This window comes from Crinia signifera, chromosome 3 (assembly GCF_055691185.1).
Source record: "Crinia signifera chromosome 3, ASM5569118v1, whole genome shotgun sequence".
NCBI lineage: Eukaryota > Metazoa > Chordata > Amphibia > Anura > Myobatrachidae > Crinia > Crinia signifera.
The window spans coordinates 147,040,765-147,056,151 of NC_139219.1; the positions used below are offsets into that span (position 1 = coordinate 147,040,765).

Genomic DNA, 15,387 nt, shown 5'->3' on the forward strand with positions numbered 1-15,387 from the left:
GTAGGTCTGGATATTTGCCCTAGATAGATGGTGGTAGTAGTGAGTCTCATTGGGTATGCGTTCCCCATGTGATTCAATGGTGGAACGCATTTGCTGAAAGTATACGGTGTATGTTAATAGCCGACCATGTGATTGGGGGTTAGATGTAGGTGGAACATGCCCACCAGTGGGATATATATCAGAGGAGTTTGGCTGCACTCTGATGTTTGTCACAATAGCAACAACCCAGGCAATGGTGGTGAGCAGTTTGATTAAACTAGTTAAACAGGTAGTTTTAGTAATTATTATGGATAGGACTTTGTTATGCTGAAAGATCATTTGTTGTTTTGCTATTAATGATGAAGGATAAGCCGTAATAAAGATAAATCATTATACCAAAATATCCGATTTGGTTATACTGTAGAATGTGACACTATTTTGGAATATATATGCTGTTTAAACTGCATGAAGACTTGTCGGAGGATGCCCTGTTAAACAACATATATATATCTATCTGTGCAATTTGATCAGTGTGGGCGCGGGCCTTGAGTTCATATCATACTTGGGGCCCCATGTACTCTGATTCTGGGACTTTGTCCATATCCCTTAAACATTGTTTCCACCAAGGGCTCCTACAACTGTGGGGGCCCACCACAGAACTACAAACAATTTAAAGAAAAATTTGAATCATGATTTATACATTTTTTTTTTTTTATGTATTCAAAGAAAGGAGGGAGATTGAGGAGGTCAAAGGCAGCGGTAGCTATTACTGTCATAGCGCTAGCCACAGTCCACATCTCCACAGCGGGATATGGTCACTAGGTCTACAAGCATTGGGTCGACGTGACTGAAGGTCGATAGGTCATTAGGTCGACACAAGCATTAGGCCAACATGGGGAAGGTCGACAGTCAAAAGATCTACTTGTGCAGACAGGCGGTATTTCATGTCCTACCATCCACTAGGGCATGGTGGGAGAATAAAATACTGTGCCCGAAGCATGGCAAGCGCACGCGGTGCTATGTTTCAGGGTCCATGTCGACTGTCAAAATTTGGGACAAAAAAAACCCATGTCGACCTTCCTGTATGTCCACCTTCAGCGATGTCGACCTATTTGATATCTACCCAATGATCCATACCCTCACACAACCCACCCTTGCTGTGCTAATAACAACTCCTGTGACAGCAAACAATAAGTTCTTACACTAGTCTTTTTATTTTTTTTATATATATATAAAGAAGATAACAGCACTTAATTGGTAATGTAAAATATTCAATATTCTGTTTGTTGATGGTGATTTCACAAGGCTTCCCTTTAAACAACAACGGATTGTAAAATGTGCGTTTATAAATGATATATACACTTAATTAGCCTTTTTATACATTTTTATAAAATGCTTTATTTAAATGGCTGCACCACTTCCAAATTATTTTATACTGTATGTTCAAGACAAATGAACCACCGCCAATTGCAGGGTTTTTGGCTAATACTTCTGTATTAGGGGAAAGAATATCCACCGTATTTAGGGGGTTTTTCAGACTTGATCGCACAGCTGCAAATTTGCAGGCCCATGTGCGAGGCCATCCTGCAATAAAAGACAGCGTTTGTGTATGTCTCCCGGCTATGGCTGATCTTTCTGTGTTATTTCCCCGGTTTTCATGGAGATTCTATGTCTTTTCCAGCTTTTGCTAGACCCACCTGTGGAATTTATGGCCTCGCTCCCGCTCTTGTTTTCTTTGTTGTTAATGAAGGGCAGCTTTACCAAGATGAAAATGTGGTATGCCTCTACACTCCCCCTATCTACTGTCTCAATTTTCAGATGCACAAAATTGACAGTAGAAGGTGGAAATGGGGTGATTATGTAAATAAGGGTATTGGGCTTGGGGAGGGGTTCCTGCTGGTGATGGTGATGGTAGAGCCATTTTGGGTGGTGGGGAAGGAGTTGATGGTTCCTCATGATCTGTGGGAATAAACAGGAAACATAATTTTAGTATATCACGACTAACAATTATTAATGATAGATTGGTGACGTTCAGAAGGTAGCTATAGTATGGCAGTAGCCCATAATATGTAGGAATAATCAATTTCTGTAACACATATATTAACTGGAATATGATTTGTATTTCATTAGTCAATTGATTAGACTGTTCTGGGGTTACTCATTATTATGGCGAGCCACTATCTAGTTATTGTTACCTGGTTTGGGCACAGCAGCTTCCAGATCAGATTCTAATTTGTTAAATGCCTTCTGCATTCTTCTGCAACTGCAAAAATAATAAAACCTGGTCAATTAGAGTTTTAAGTGAAAAATGTGTGCTGAATTTGCATTAAGTAACCAGGTCCTGTATGATGTCAGACAGCAGTAGGTCATGGTACATGTATCCACAGGCGCATAGAGGGGGAGGGGAGTGGGTACGTATTGCCTGAGCAGCTGGAGTGGCCCAAGTTCAGCGAGTTTTTACAGTTGTGGCCGGCACCACGCATTGACAGCCATGCTCCATCTTCCCAAATATCACTGAAGATGGCGACGGCAGAGGAGGAGGGACCCCCTTGCCTGAGAGACTGCCCCCTCATCCAGAGTCTCCCCCTTCCTCTCCTTTAGTCTATTTCTCTATTCCTCTACTCTATCCTGATCTCTTCAGAAACCATAGAGATCCTCTCTGTATTATGTGGTGATTTTTAGAAGCTTCTATATTATTTGTCAAACTGTCTCATAATGATTCACATTTTAAGCGCTGTATGTAATGACAGGGGCAGGGTAATAATACAGTCCACCTCAGCTGAAAATATGGCTAAATCTGCCTTTATCCCCATCTTATTGTATTCCTTCTAATCTTCTTGTCTCTTCCTGCTGTTATAATGGACCTCCTATGTCCAGAATATCACTTCTTCCTGCTGCAGTAACCATACCTCTCAACATGACCCTCTCCAGGAGGGACACATTGCTCTGTCCCTGGACTTCCCTCTTAATGCATGATTGCCATCACCTGTTTCACACAGGTTAATTGATAAGAAAGGTGCTTCAACACAGGTGATGGCAATTATAAATTAAGGGAGAAGTCCAGAAACAGAGCAATGTGTCCCTCCTGGAGAGGGTCATGTTGGGAGGTATGAGTAACTAATAGTGTGTACACATGGTAAGATTTGGCTTCCGATGTTCCCGATATAGTGAACATCGGAAGCCATATCGCATGCAAATCGCATGCTTTTTTAGGGCTTGCGAGCCCGCTGCGCTGCACGCTCCCGTGTGAGCGCATATCGGCAGCCAGATAGAGAGGACAGGCAAGACTATATAGTGCAGATCTGCTCTATAGGCCGATATGTAATAGGGTGTGATTTTTAGACTTTTGCGATTTTTGGTCAAAATTGACCAAAATCGCATTTTTTCTAAAAATCGCACATGTAATGGGATGCGAGTCGCGGTAAAAATCGCATTTTTTACCGCAAAATCTCACATTTTAAAGATGCGATTTTCAGGCACGCTGAAAATCGCATCCAGATGTTTTCCCATAGTAAACTATAGAACTCGCATATGTAATAGGATGCGAGTTCTAAAGTCGCATATGGGAGCTTCCAAAAAATCGCAAAAAAAATAGACCAGCTTCTGACTGGCGATTTAGGCAGAAACATGCACAGATCATTGAGATCTGTGCATGCTACTGCTGTAAAAAAATAGTTAAAAAAGAAAATTAAATAAAAAACTGGCGTGCGGTCCCCCTCCTAAGCATTACCAGCCCCGGGCTCAAAAAGCCGGTGCTGGTATCATAAAATCAGAGGGACAAACAAATAGGGGTCCCCTTGATTTAATGAAACCAGCACCAGGCTCAAGGTCCGGCGCCGGTTCCCAAAATACGGGGGACAAAATGACTAGGGGTCCCCCGTATTTAAAGAACCAGCACCGGACCCAAACAGCCAGCAGGGTAATGCCACAGCCGGGGGGAGACTTTTATACAAGTCCCCCCGGCCAAAGCATTCAGCCCTGTGGCTGGTCAGCATGGGCAGGGGTCCTGGGGAAGTGGGGACCCCCCCAAAGAAGGGGTCCCCCCCCTCCAGAACTTACCTGCCCATGCTGAAGCCCGGGGCTGTCCTCCATGCCCCTGGGCTGTGGGCATGGAGCTGATTTTGTGTAAAATCAAGTTAAATCTATTGTTTTTAACAGTGGTACTACAAGTGCCAGCAAGCCTCCCCTGCAAGCTGGGACTTGGAGAACCACAAGTCCCAGCCTGCAGGGCATTAAAGGGCCCGCTGTAACTTGTAGTTCTACTGTTAAAAAAATAGTACACAAAACACACACTGACACACATTTTAAATAAAAGTTTAATACACACATCACACACACACTCATACTTACCTATCTTTATCCCGTCGGTAGGTCGCTGGCTCTGGTGTCGGCGGCTCCGTGTCAGCGGCTCCGGGCTCGGTGTCCTGTCCGACGATAATCCATGTTGGACCTGTGGAAGTAAATCCTAATCACCAGGTCCACCATGGATGGTCTTCTGTCTTCTCTTCTCTCTTCTCTCTTTCTCTTTATCTTCAAGCTCTTGCGGCTCCGGCAGCTCCATTCGGCAATATGATTAAAGGCGCTGGAGATGTTTGATCTTCAGCGCCTAACATCAGAATGATTCTATTGGCTGCTCAGCAGCCAATGAGAAGCGCCGCTGGGAGCAGCCAATAGAATCATTCTAAGCACCGGCGTTGAAGAGGCAACATGTCTCCGCAGAGATGTTGCCTCTTCAACGCCGGTGCTTAGAATGATTCTATTGGCTGCTCCCAGCGGCGCTTCTCATTGGCTGCTGAGCAGCCAATAGAATCATTCTGATGTTAGGCGCTGAAGATCAAACATCTCCAGCGCCTTTAATCATATTGCCGAATGGAGCTGCCGGAGCCGCAAGAGCTTGAAGATAAAGAAGAAGAGAGAAGAGAAGACAGAAGACCATCCATGGTGGACCTGGTGAGGAGGATTTTTTTTTTTTTTTCAATCGCACATTTGAAAATGCGCACATTTTCATGACTGAAAATGCGCACATTTTCATGACTGAAAATGCGCACATTTTCATGACTGAAAATGCGCACATTTTCATGACTAAAACTCGCCCGAAATCGCACCACATCGCACTTTTTTACAGAGAATTCGCATCTCATTACATATGCGAATTTGCGGCAAAAAATGCGATTTGGAAAGGTGCGAATTTGTGCGATATGGTGCGATTTTTGGACTAGTCCAAAAATCGCACCCTATTACATATCGGCCATATAGTGTAAATTGTGCCCCTGTAGCATGCCGTGAGATGCGAGTCCCGATGTGATGTGATCTGATCGCATCGGGACTCGCATCTCACGGCAGCATCTGCTGTGTGTACACACCATTAGGTTACATCTCAGGCCTGCCCTCCATCTTCTCCTTTGTTGCCTGATGCTCTGAGCCTCCCAGATCTTTTTCCTTCTGCCAACACAGTGCTTCCTACTTTACTCTGCCCCTTCTTATTCTTTGGAAATCTTACTACCCATTCCTGCTGCTGACTCTAACCTCATAGATGACACTAGCTATGCACATGGAGCCACTTGACCCTCTTCTGTGGCTGCCATCCTAATGCTACTAATATCCTCCCTCTTGACTCATTTGTCTTCTGCATTGCTTTTGTATTTTTTAACCCAATCTACTGTCCCTTTAGTATTAAGTTTACATATATACTGTATCAATACTACTTGTAATTTGCAGTCTTCCAGAATTAGTCTTCTAATCGATTGCATCTGGTCTCCTACTCTTAATTTGCATTCCTCATAACTGCATTGTATTAGCGGTATCTTGCCATTTGTACTGCTTATTATGTACTATCATTTGCCACTTATACTGTATATTGCCCCCTTATACTACTAGTTTACCCTATCGTTTCCTATCATAGTGTCCTGTCTCTCTAAAGCTAGCCATACATTAAAGTGACCTGCATACAACCTGATCGTATGCAGGTCGTTAGAGCGAATGAACGAGCGAGCGATCGTATGTGCTTTAAAAGCGCATTCAATCTGCTTATGGCCACAAGCAAAGCTGATGGATCATACGTGCAGCATGTATGATCTGAAGATCGACCTCTTGTTAGGGCAGCTCCTGGCGATTCTATCGCCATGCACAGTCCCCTGCCAGAGTCCAACAGATACGGGGACATAGGGACAAATACAGGTGCAAGCAATATATTTTTATGAAATCCCATTCCAATATCAGGGTTCTTTGCCAAAACCAAACCACAAAAAGGGTTTTAAACTAAAACCAAAGCACGTGGGTGCTGGATCATCTCTAGTCATGGTATCTAGGTAAATAAACTGTAATGGGCCCTACACACATGCCGATGTGTGCAGGGCTACCTAGCTATGCTAGGTCGGGCTGTGCTGCGCAGCTATCGCCTAGCACACAGAGCTGACAGCCCACACACAGAGCGAGCTGTCAGCTCTGTGTGCTAAGCGAGCAGACAGCGCCAGTGTTCTCCAGTGGGAGAACACTGCCGATGCCGAGATTGATGGACACTGTCCATCAATCTCGGCCAGCGATAAAGACGCGCGGGGACGCGCACGGATGCCGCCGATACAGCCCCCACACATACACCGATGTGAGGGCATTTGCTAAGCGACTTTGCCAAACTAAGCAAAATCGCTTAGAAAATGCCTTAATATCGGCATGTGTGTAGGCCGTATAACACAATCTGTAAATGATGTAACTTACCAAATGGTGATGAATATCACAAATGCAATCAATGCTGCCCCACTTATAGCAAGTACAGCATAAACGACTGTATTAGGGGGGCCAAGTGCTCCCATTCTGATGTTTCACAGCTCCTGAAAGAAACACATTAGGTGAGTTATTCATCTCATTTATGTACCCATTGTGTAAAACCTTTATAAGAACAAAAAAAGCTGCTTCCGTAATATGAGGGATTGGTTATATAGGTAATAAGTACTTGAAGACATCCTGGCATTCACAGCTATACGCGTCCCCTCACGGGCTTCACAGGTATCCGCGTCCCCTCGCGCCCCACGCTTCGGGCTCTCGCCACACTTTCTATTCTCAACTCCACACCGACGTGGATAGTGGGGGTATGAAAAGGTCGTAGGACACGTACTGCCGACCCTCGCGGGCTCGGTGCGCTCGCCACGCTTCGGGTTCATGTTTATATTATGGGGTGGGGTGGCGTGGGGGTGCATTTAACATTGTAAGCACCCATTTGGGTGCTTAAAAACACCCTTTAGGGTGCTTACACAATTTATCGTATAGGGGACAAAAATCACATCGCATCGCATGCCATCGGGTGTATGGCATGCGATGCGATTTGATTTAAAAATCGGGTGACTAATAATCGGGGCGCCGTGCTAGTACACAAGTACCGAAAATAATATACACAGTTTTATACACTATCTATACTATACACAGTTGCTCGCTGCGAAGTGTGGCATTTGTCCCTACAAGTAGCAGGTCTCGGCCATTGCCGCACCCCTCCCACAGGTCCAGGCCTGGGTAATTAGTACCTTCTCCCCTCACTGCTCTGCATTCTGCTACAAAGCCTGAACTGGAATTTATGGTTTAGGAGGGATCTTCAGCATGGACTAAAACCTGTTAATTGTAACCAGATCCAGGTCCGCATACTAAACATAACTAAACTAATTGTCTAGTTATGTTTAGTTGCGATTGTATTAATAGCGATCTGTATCATTCCTGGGTAAAAATAATTGAAACCTTCTGTCGTGCTGCTATATAGTTCTCCGTGAAAGAACAGAAAAGTATAAAGCAGTGTATGGCCACCCGACACCCCGCGAGCCGCCTAGGACCTTCCCGGGCAGCAGGGTCTCATGCTGACTTTTAACATGTGATGGATCACATGTGACACCTGATCCCCACCGATGGTCCGACTGTGCATAGGACCTGAGGTGACATCACACACAACCGATTTGGGCCGATTTCTTGACCCGTTCCATCAGGAATGAGTGAAATCTGTTCAAATCGCGCTAGTGTATAGGGGCTTTAAAAATAATGATGAAGGTTTCATTAAAGAGAGCGGGACTTGCTGCACTTGCATATTCTATATCTGTACATATAACCCTGCCAGCTCTGTCTCACAGGAAAAAACCTAATAAAGATGACCCTTTATTACCACAATATAAGTAACCTGTGACTACAGGTGAGTCCGCAGCTGATAGCCAAACACCATCTTATGTGGCCTACACACAGGGAGATTAGTGTTCGAACGCTCAGATGCTGAGCACACATCGCTGCACAGAGATGTGCCACTGAGCGATCTGTCGGGGTCAGTGTTCTCCGTGAGATCACAGGCCCTGTCTCGTGTGATACCCTCAAAATACATGGCACCCCAATTCTTGTAAAATGTTGTAAGACTTTCATATTGAACTGCGAGGGGCAGCTGACAGTTACAGCAGCCAGTGCAGACGGTGGGTCATGTGACTGCAGTATATAAAGCCATGCACTGACAGTTGGACTCTGAGGAGAGGGTTGGAGGTAGCCATTTTGAGGAGACTGAGCCACACTGGACTGTTATGAGAAAACCCAGTGTGCTACTGTACCTTGGGGCCAGATGGTGAGAGACAGCCTCCCTGTGGAGATTGTGAAGGAGAGGTGGGTGAGGAAGCAGGCACCTATAGACACACAAGGTTTGAAATGTGGTCTGTGGAGAGACTGCCAGGCAGAGCTGACAGGACGTGCGGCCTAACTGTTGCAACAGCCTCCCAGTGAGACCGGGCAACAGCGATGCAGCCTAACTGTAAGGAGGCTGGTGGAGGGTGGCTATGGAGATGCAGCCTAAAGGTAATTGACTGCTGGATGGACTGGCAGGGAATCCCCGGATGCCTTTATAAATTGAACTTATTTCTCTTTCAATGGTCCTGGTGACACAGCTCAACATTGGGATGTAGGAGGGTCCGTAGGAGCCAGGCACCTATCCTAAAGCTTTTGGAGGGTAGACTCCTCCCCTTCTGCATCCCAGACTCCTCAGTTCGTGTTAGGTGCCCACTGGAGTGGGTGCTATTCTAATGGGCTGCTGGAGCAGCCGAAGGATTAGAGTTAGTTAGGAGTTTTTTTTATTTTATTAACTTTTACACTAGCTAGGTAGGCACAGTGTGAGGATTCTCATTAAATCCTCACACTGACAGCGCAGCAGGAGCTGGCAGATGCGCGTCCTGTCAGCTCACTGCGCACAGGGGAGACACTGTCTGGTCTCCCTGTGCAGCGCTTACAGCTTCTATTAAGAAGCTGCCTGGGCTCCGGAGCGCTCTGAAACCGGCTTCACGCTAGGTGGGGATCATGGGGGACAGGCGCTCCGTGATGGCGGCGGCCATTTTCTGCGGAGCTTACACACTGAGCTCCTGTATGAGAGGACAGCAGTGTGTTACAGGCATGTTCCAAGTGGTCCCCAGCAGAGGGGGAGACACTGGAACTTGGAGATCCTGCAGTGGGAGCGGCTGTCTAGGGGTGGTTGGTGCCAAAAGCCACGGACCCCGCAGCAGCAGGGACTTGGTCTCTTCCCTCACTCTGTTTTGGCGCCATTCGGAACGCTTGCAGCGGAGCTGAGCTGGCTGACAGATCCTGGCAGAGTGATTGGATTTCCTGGGCATCGTTTTCCCCACTTCTGAAAGCTTCAGACAGATAAGTGACTGTGGTACATTGGCTCTGTATAAAACCCTGTACTTTGTGCACTGTGACTGTGTGTTACTTTTTGCATCATATCTGAGCAACAGTCTGGGGCTTTGGGGGAGGGAGCCCTTAATGCATTGTGCGCTTGTAGTGTTTGTACACTAAAATTTGTCCTTGAGCAGATGGCCAAGGGGGGCTTGTGTATTACTTGCGCTGGTGTGAGACCCATGGGCAGTGAACCCCAGAGGGTAGAGCAATCTGAGCCTGCATGGGCCAGTGCCCTGGGCAGGTCTGTAAATGCATTAGTGCAATTGCTGGACAGGCAGAGTGATGTGTTGGTAGCTTCTCCTAGACCTATGTCATCATCTCAGCAGTCCTCTGGCTCCTTGCCTCTGACCCAAGCAGATCCTGGTTTCTTACAGGTCATGCAGGATACTGCTAAGGGGATCAGCAGGTTTAATGATTTGTTAGACAAATTTGATGGTGATACTGTGGGGACCCCTAAAAGGTCTTATTCAGTGCCATTGCTTGTTGCTGAAGAGGAGGGAGAGTACACAGACATCCCCAGGGGTGGAGGATTTGATTACTGCTGTTAAACAGGCTTTGAATTTGTCTGTGCAGGATAAAACTCCTGCAAAAGGTGTATTTAAACGGCAGCGTAAGGAAACTGTTACCTTTCCTGCAGATGAAGGTTTACAGGATTTATTGGAAGGGTCTATACCCCATGCCTGAGGCTCATGCAGCCTTCTGGGAAAAAGTTCCGGTGGTAGACGCTTCTGTGGCACGGCTTTCTAAAGCCATGGTGCTACCTGTCCAGGGGGGGGGGGGGGCAGCCTTTAAGGACCCCGTAGACAAGAAGCTTGAAGGTAACCTCAAGACAATAGTTGAAGGGGTGGGCTTCACTTTACGTCCTGTTATAGCATCAGCCTGGGTCTCTAAGGCCATTATTGTGTGGGCCAAGGACTTATGTACAATTTTGAATGCTGATCCAGGTGTGTTACTGCTTGCTGAGAAGCTAAAAGCAGCTGAGGCGGAAGCTCTCAAAATGGCTTCCAGAGTATCTACGGTGTCAGTCAATGCCAGGAGAGTGCTTTGGCTTAAAGCCTGGGAGGCGGATAATGAATCAAAAAAGGCCTTAGAGGCATTAGCTTTTAAAGGAAAGCTGTTGTTTGGTTCAGAGCTGGAAGAGATTATTAAGCAGGCCACGGGAGGCAAAAGAACCTTCCTGCCGGCTCATGCAGCTAAACAGGCCTCAAGGTTTTCTGCTTTTAGGCCGTCCTTTCGGCCCTCCCCTAGTGGGGGTGCGTCCTTTCGAGGACAGTGCTTTAGGGAAAAGTTTCAGTCCTCCAGGGGCAAGGCCCCATAGTCAAAGTTCGGTTCCTTTCATAAGAAACCGAGCACCAAAGGCGAGGACAAGCCCTCAGCATGACTACCTGGGGAATATCCCAGCGGTAGTAAAGGTGGGGGGGGGGGGGGGCGGCATCTGAGATGGTTCAGGGACGCTTGGGCATTGTTGGGCCGGGATCCTTGGGTGTTGGACATTGTATCCCAGGGTTACAGGATTCCCTTCAAAGGTCTTCCTCCGAGAAGATTCATTCCTACACCACTGCCAAAGGAGTCTTGGCTCCGTGCTGCTCTTCTGTGGGCGTCTCAATCTCTCTTAGAGAAAGGTGTGGTGATCCCGGTCCCTCGAGCGGAGTGGAAGAAAGGCTTTTATTCCACTCTGTTTTTGGTGACCAAGCCAGACGGGTGCTTAAGACCAATCTTAAATTTAAGGTCTTTGAATCTCCATCTATGGGTAGATCATTTCAAGATGGAATCTCTACTGTCTGTGCTGCTAAGCCTGGACCAGGGAGATTTTTTGGCATCCATGGATGTCCAGGACGCATATCTTCATGTTCCTATCAACCCGGAACATCAGGCTCTCTTGAGGTTTGCGATAGGAGACCTGCATTTGCAATTCCAGGCGTTGCCCTTTGGTCTGGCCACAGCACCAAGGGTATTCACCAAAATGATGTCAGTAATGGCGACTGCTCTCCGACTGAGGGGAATCACTATGATTCCGTATTTGGACGACCTGCTGTTCAAAGCAGAGTCGGCGGAGAGATTGCAGAGTCACTTGGCAGCAGCCATCAGTTTTTTGCAAGCTCACGGTTGGCTTTTAAACTTAACAAAAGTCTCAGCTTGTGCCGTCACAGAGACTCCCGTTCCTGGGGGTTGTCCTGGATACCCATCTACATCGGGTATTTCTACCAGAGACAAAGGCCAGGGACATAGCCACCTTGGTTCGGGAGATCCTGGGGTCTCAGAGTCCATCGGTTTGGAGGTGTCTCAAACTGCTGGGGAAAATGGTGGCGACTTTCGAGACGCTACAGTTTGCCAGGTTCCACTCTCGAGTGTTCCAGTGGGACATCCTGACATCTTGGTCGGGGAATACTCAGACCATGAAGTCAGAGCACATAGTGTTGTCTCCAGAAACACGGTCTTCCCTGCAATGGTGGATGGAGCTGGATTCCCTTCAGTGGGGTCGGTCTCTGCTGTCCTGGGACTGGCTGGTAGTCACTACTGACGCCAGTCTCAGGGGCTGGGGCGCAGTGGTTCTGGACCTACGTTTTCAGGGCTTATGGACCTCGGAGGAGTCTGCCTTGCCGATCAATATCTTGGAACTGCGGGCTGTGTGTGATATCTCTAGCAGGAGAAAGATTGCAGGGTCTTCCTTTGAGGATTCAGACCGACAACGCCACGGCTGTGGCGTACCTGAATCATCAGGGAGGCACACGCAGCAAGCTGGCCATGTGGGACGTTTCCCGGATCTTCTTGTGGGCGGAACAGAATGTTCCAGCATTATCAACGATATTCATCCCAGGGGTGGAGAATGTCGAGGCCGATTTCCTGAGCAGGGAGGAACTGCTAGAGGGGGAATGGAGCCTGAACCCACAGGTATTTCATCAGATTACAGTGAAGTGGAGAACTCCAGATGTGGACCTGATGACATCAAGGTTAAATCATCAGGTGCTCAGGTTCTTTGCCAGGACAAGAGATCCACTTGCCGAAGCAGTGGATGCAATGACTATCCCCTGGGAGGGGAATCTGCTCTATGCCTTCCCGTCGTTTCCAATGCTGGCGAGAGTGTTGAAAAGAATCCAGTCCCAAGGAATTCCGGTGATTCTTGTAGCTCCAGATTGGCCAAGGAGGTCCTGGTACTCGAGGCTTCAGAGATTGTCGGTGGACTCGTGGCGTCTACCTCTGAAGTCAGATCTGTTAAGCCAAGGGCCGTTCTTACACCTGGATTCAGCTCGGCTAAATTTGACGGCTTGGCTATTGAGACCGCCATCTTGAAGAACAAGGGTTTCTCGGAGGCTGTGGTTAACACCATGGTGAAAGCTAGGAAGTCAGTGTCTTCAGCTAACTATTATAGGGTCTGGAAGACCTATATTAGGTGGTGTGAAAGGCAGAAGTTGCATACATCGCGATTTCGACTGTCTAAATTGCTGGAGTTTTTGCAGGATGGTTTCTCATCTGGGTTAAGCCTTCAGTCACTCAATGTACAGATATCGGCCTTGTCGATTTATTTCCAGAAAAGGATAGCATTGCTACCGGAGGTGCAAACTTTCCTGCAAGGGGTTTCACGATTGAAACCTCCCTACAAGCAACCAGTGGCTCCATGGGATTTATCGCTGGTACTGGAGTGTCTTCAAAAGGCGCCTTTTGAGCCGTTGAGGTCGGCTGACCTTAAGTTCCTTACATGGAAGCTTGTATTTTTGTTGGCAGTTGCGTCAGCAAAGAGAGTATCGGAGTTGGGAGCATTGTCCTGCAAGTCTCCTTTTCTTATATTTCATGATGACAGGGCTGTTCTTCGAACAGTACCCCAATTTTTGCCAAAAGTACTCTCTGCTTTTCATTTGAATCAGGAGATAGTTCTGCCTGTGTTCCAACCCCCAGAGGGTTCAAGGAAAAGGGACAAATTGAGGAATTTGGACGTTGTGTGCGCCTTGTGCATTTATGTGGACAGGGTGAAGGGTGTCAGGAAGACTGACACACTGCTAGTCTTGTATGATGTGCACAAGATTGGTTGGCCTGCCTCTAAGCAGACCAATGCTAGGTGGTTGCGTTCCGTCATTGCCTTGGCATATACTAAGGTTGGTAGGCCTGTTCCGGCCAGGATAAATGCACATACCACCAGGTCGGTCGCCACCTCTTGGGCGGTTCGACATGGACCACAGCTGAGCAAGTTTGCAGGGCCGCCACTTGGTCATCTGTTCACACTTTTGCCAAATTCTATAGGTTTCATGAGTTCGCGTCGGAGGACGCATCATTCGCGCGAGCAGTGATGAGAGCTGCAGACCTGAGCGTACCCTCCCAAAGGACCGGCTCTGGAACGTCCCAATGTTGAGCTGTGTCACCAGGACCATTGGAAGAGAAAAAGGGATTTTTGTAAGAACTTATCGTTCGAATCCCTTTCTCTGATATGGTCCTGGTGACACAGCGATCCCTCCCTTACGCTCAGTAAGTATGCCAGTGTTCATGATGTTTCATGTTATACATGGTTGAAAAGTTATTTTTGAAATTGTGCATATAATATGTGCAGGCGTTTGTACTGAGTTAATGTATTCCAGTGGCTTTGCAAGATTGAACTGAGGAGTCTGGGATGCAGAAGGGGAGGAGTCTACCCTCCAAAAGCTTTAGGATAGGTGCCTGGCTCCTACGGACCCTCCTACATCCCAATGTTGAGCTGTGTCACCAGGACCATATCAGAAGGGGTGCACAAAGGAAGATCATTCAACAGGGATATATTCATCTGAAACATTTAAGCTTAAATGTATAGCTCTTCTACGAATATAAAGGGACAATTAGCAATAGCTATTTATATATTAAACAATACAGTTCTTCAGGAACAACTATAAGGATTACAAAGGTGTATAATATATATGTATTGATATTACTTCAAAAGATTAACGGTACTTGTGTAGTTTCACGGCGCCAGCGTGGCTCGGTGGCTCACTACACTCGCCACGCTTTTTTAAATCAACTCCATGCCAACATGGATAGTGGAGGTATGAACTATCCATGTTGGCATGGAGTTAAGTTACTTTTTTGGACATATTTCATGGCGAGCGTACACCCGGCGCCGAGAAACTACACAAGTACCAAATTAACTTTCTTTGGATTACAAAATTCTTTACCAAAGGAGTCGGCATAGTTTTCACTCCGCAGACGAACTCTTACAAGTTAAAGAAGACTAAAACTAGAAAGGGTTTCTACACAGCTGACACCTAAATAAATCAGGGGCGTAACTAGAACTCTATGGGCCCCATAGCAAAATCTTGATAGGGCCCCCCCTTCTGTCAGGCTGAGAGTGGGAGAAGCAGGACAGAGGGAAGGGTGCAAGCAGGAGTGAGAGATAGAGAGATTAGCAAGAGAGAGAATGTCAGGGAGAGAGACTGTATAAGGGAGAAAGATAAAGATACAGTGCCTGAAAGAGACTGTATGGATAAATGGACAGACAGGGCATCAAATGTGTGGACAGACAGGGGTGACATATATCCAGGGCCAGATTGGGACCATAAATTGGCCCTGGAAGAAAACTCTGAAAATGTAAGTGGGACCAAATAAAATATAGGAGGGACCTGCACGTATGTATACACACACACACACACACAAGGGCAGGTGAAGCTGGCTGCGGGGGCACATACAAATGGAAGAGGCGGGCAGGTTGGGGGGGGGGGGGGGGCGGCAGACACATGCAGGTGAGAGAGGCAGACTGTCACTTGTGTTGCA

At 47.1% G+C, this 15,387-nt stretch overlaps 2 protein-coding genes across 4 annotated transcripts in view; one reads left to right on the forward strand and one right to left on the reverse strand.

Annotated features, from left to right (window-relative positions):
- TRMT11 (tRNA methyltransferase 11) overlaps positions 1–15,387 on the forward strand; it is a 96,218-nt gene that overhangs the window by 45,742 nt on the left and 35,089 nt on the right. The window lies entirely within an intron of this gene.
- LOC146063862 (uncharacterized) lies at positions 1,396–8,652 on the reverse strand. The gene is made up of 4 exons (XM_083176695.1): positions 8,544–8,652; positions 6,694–6,806; positions 2,175–2,242; positions 1,396–1,938 (listed from the first exon to the last, which is right to left on the reverse strand). Exons 2-4 carry the CDS (start codon positions 6,786–6,788, stop codon positions 1,787–1,789), a joined length of 315 nt encoding a protein of 104 aa, XP_083032821.1. The 5' UTR covers positions 6,789–6,806; positions 8,544–8,652; the 3' UTR covers positions 1,396–1,786.

Coding starts and splice junctions, on each gene's coding strand:
- LOC146063862 (XM_083176695.1), bottom strand. CDS start 6,788: ATGGGAGCACTTGGCCCCCCTAATACAGTCGTTTATGCTGTACTTGCT. Junction 2,243..6,693: donor GTGATATTCATCACCATTTG/GTAAGTTACATC, acceptor TTATTTTTGCAG/TTGCAGAAGAATGCAGAAGG. Junction 1,939..2,174: donor AGCTGCTGTGCCCAAACCAG/GTAACAATAACT, acceptor TTATTCCCACAG/ATCATGAGGAACCATCAACT.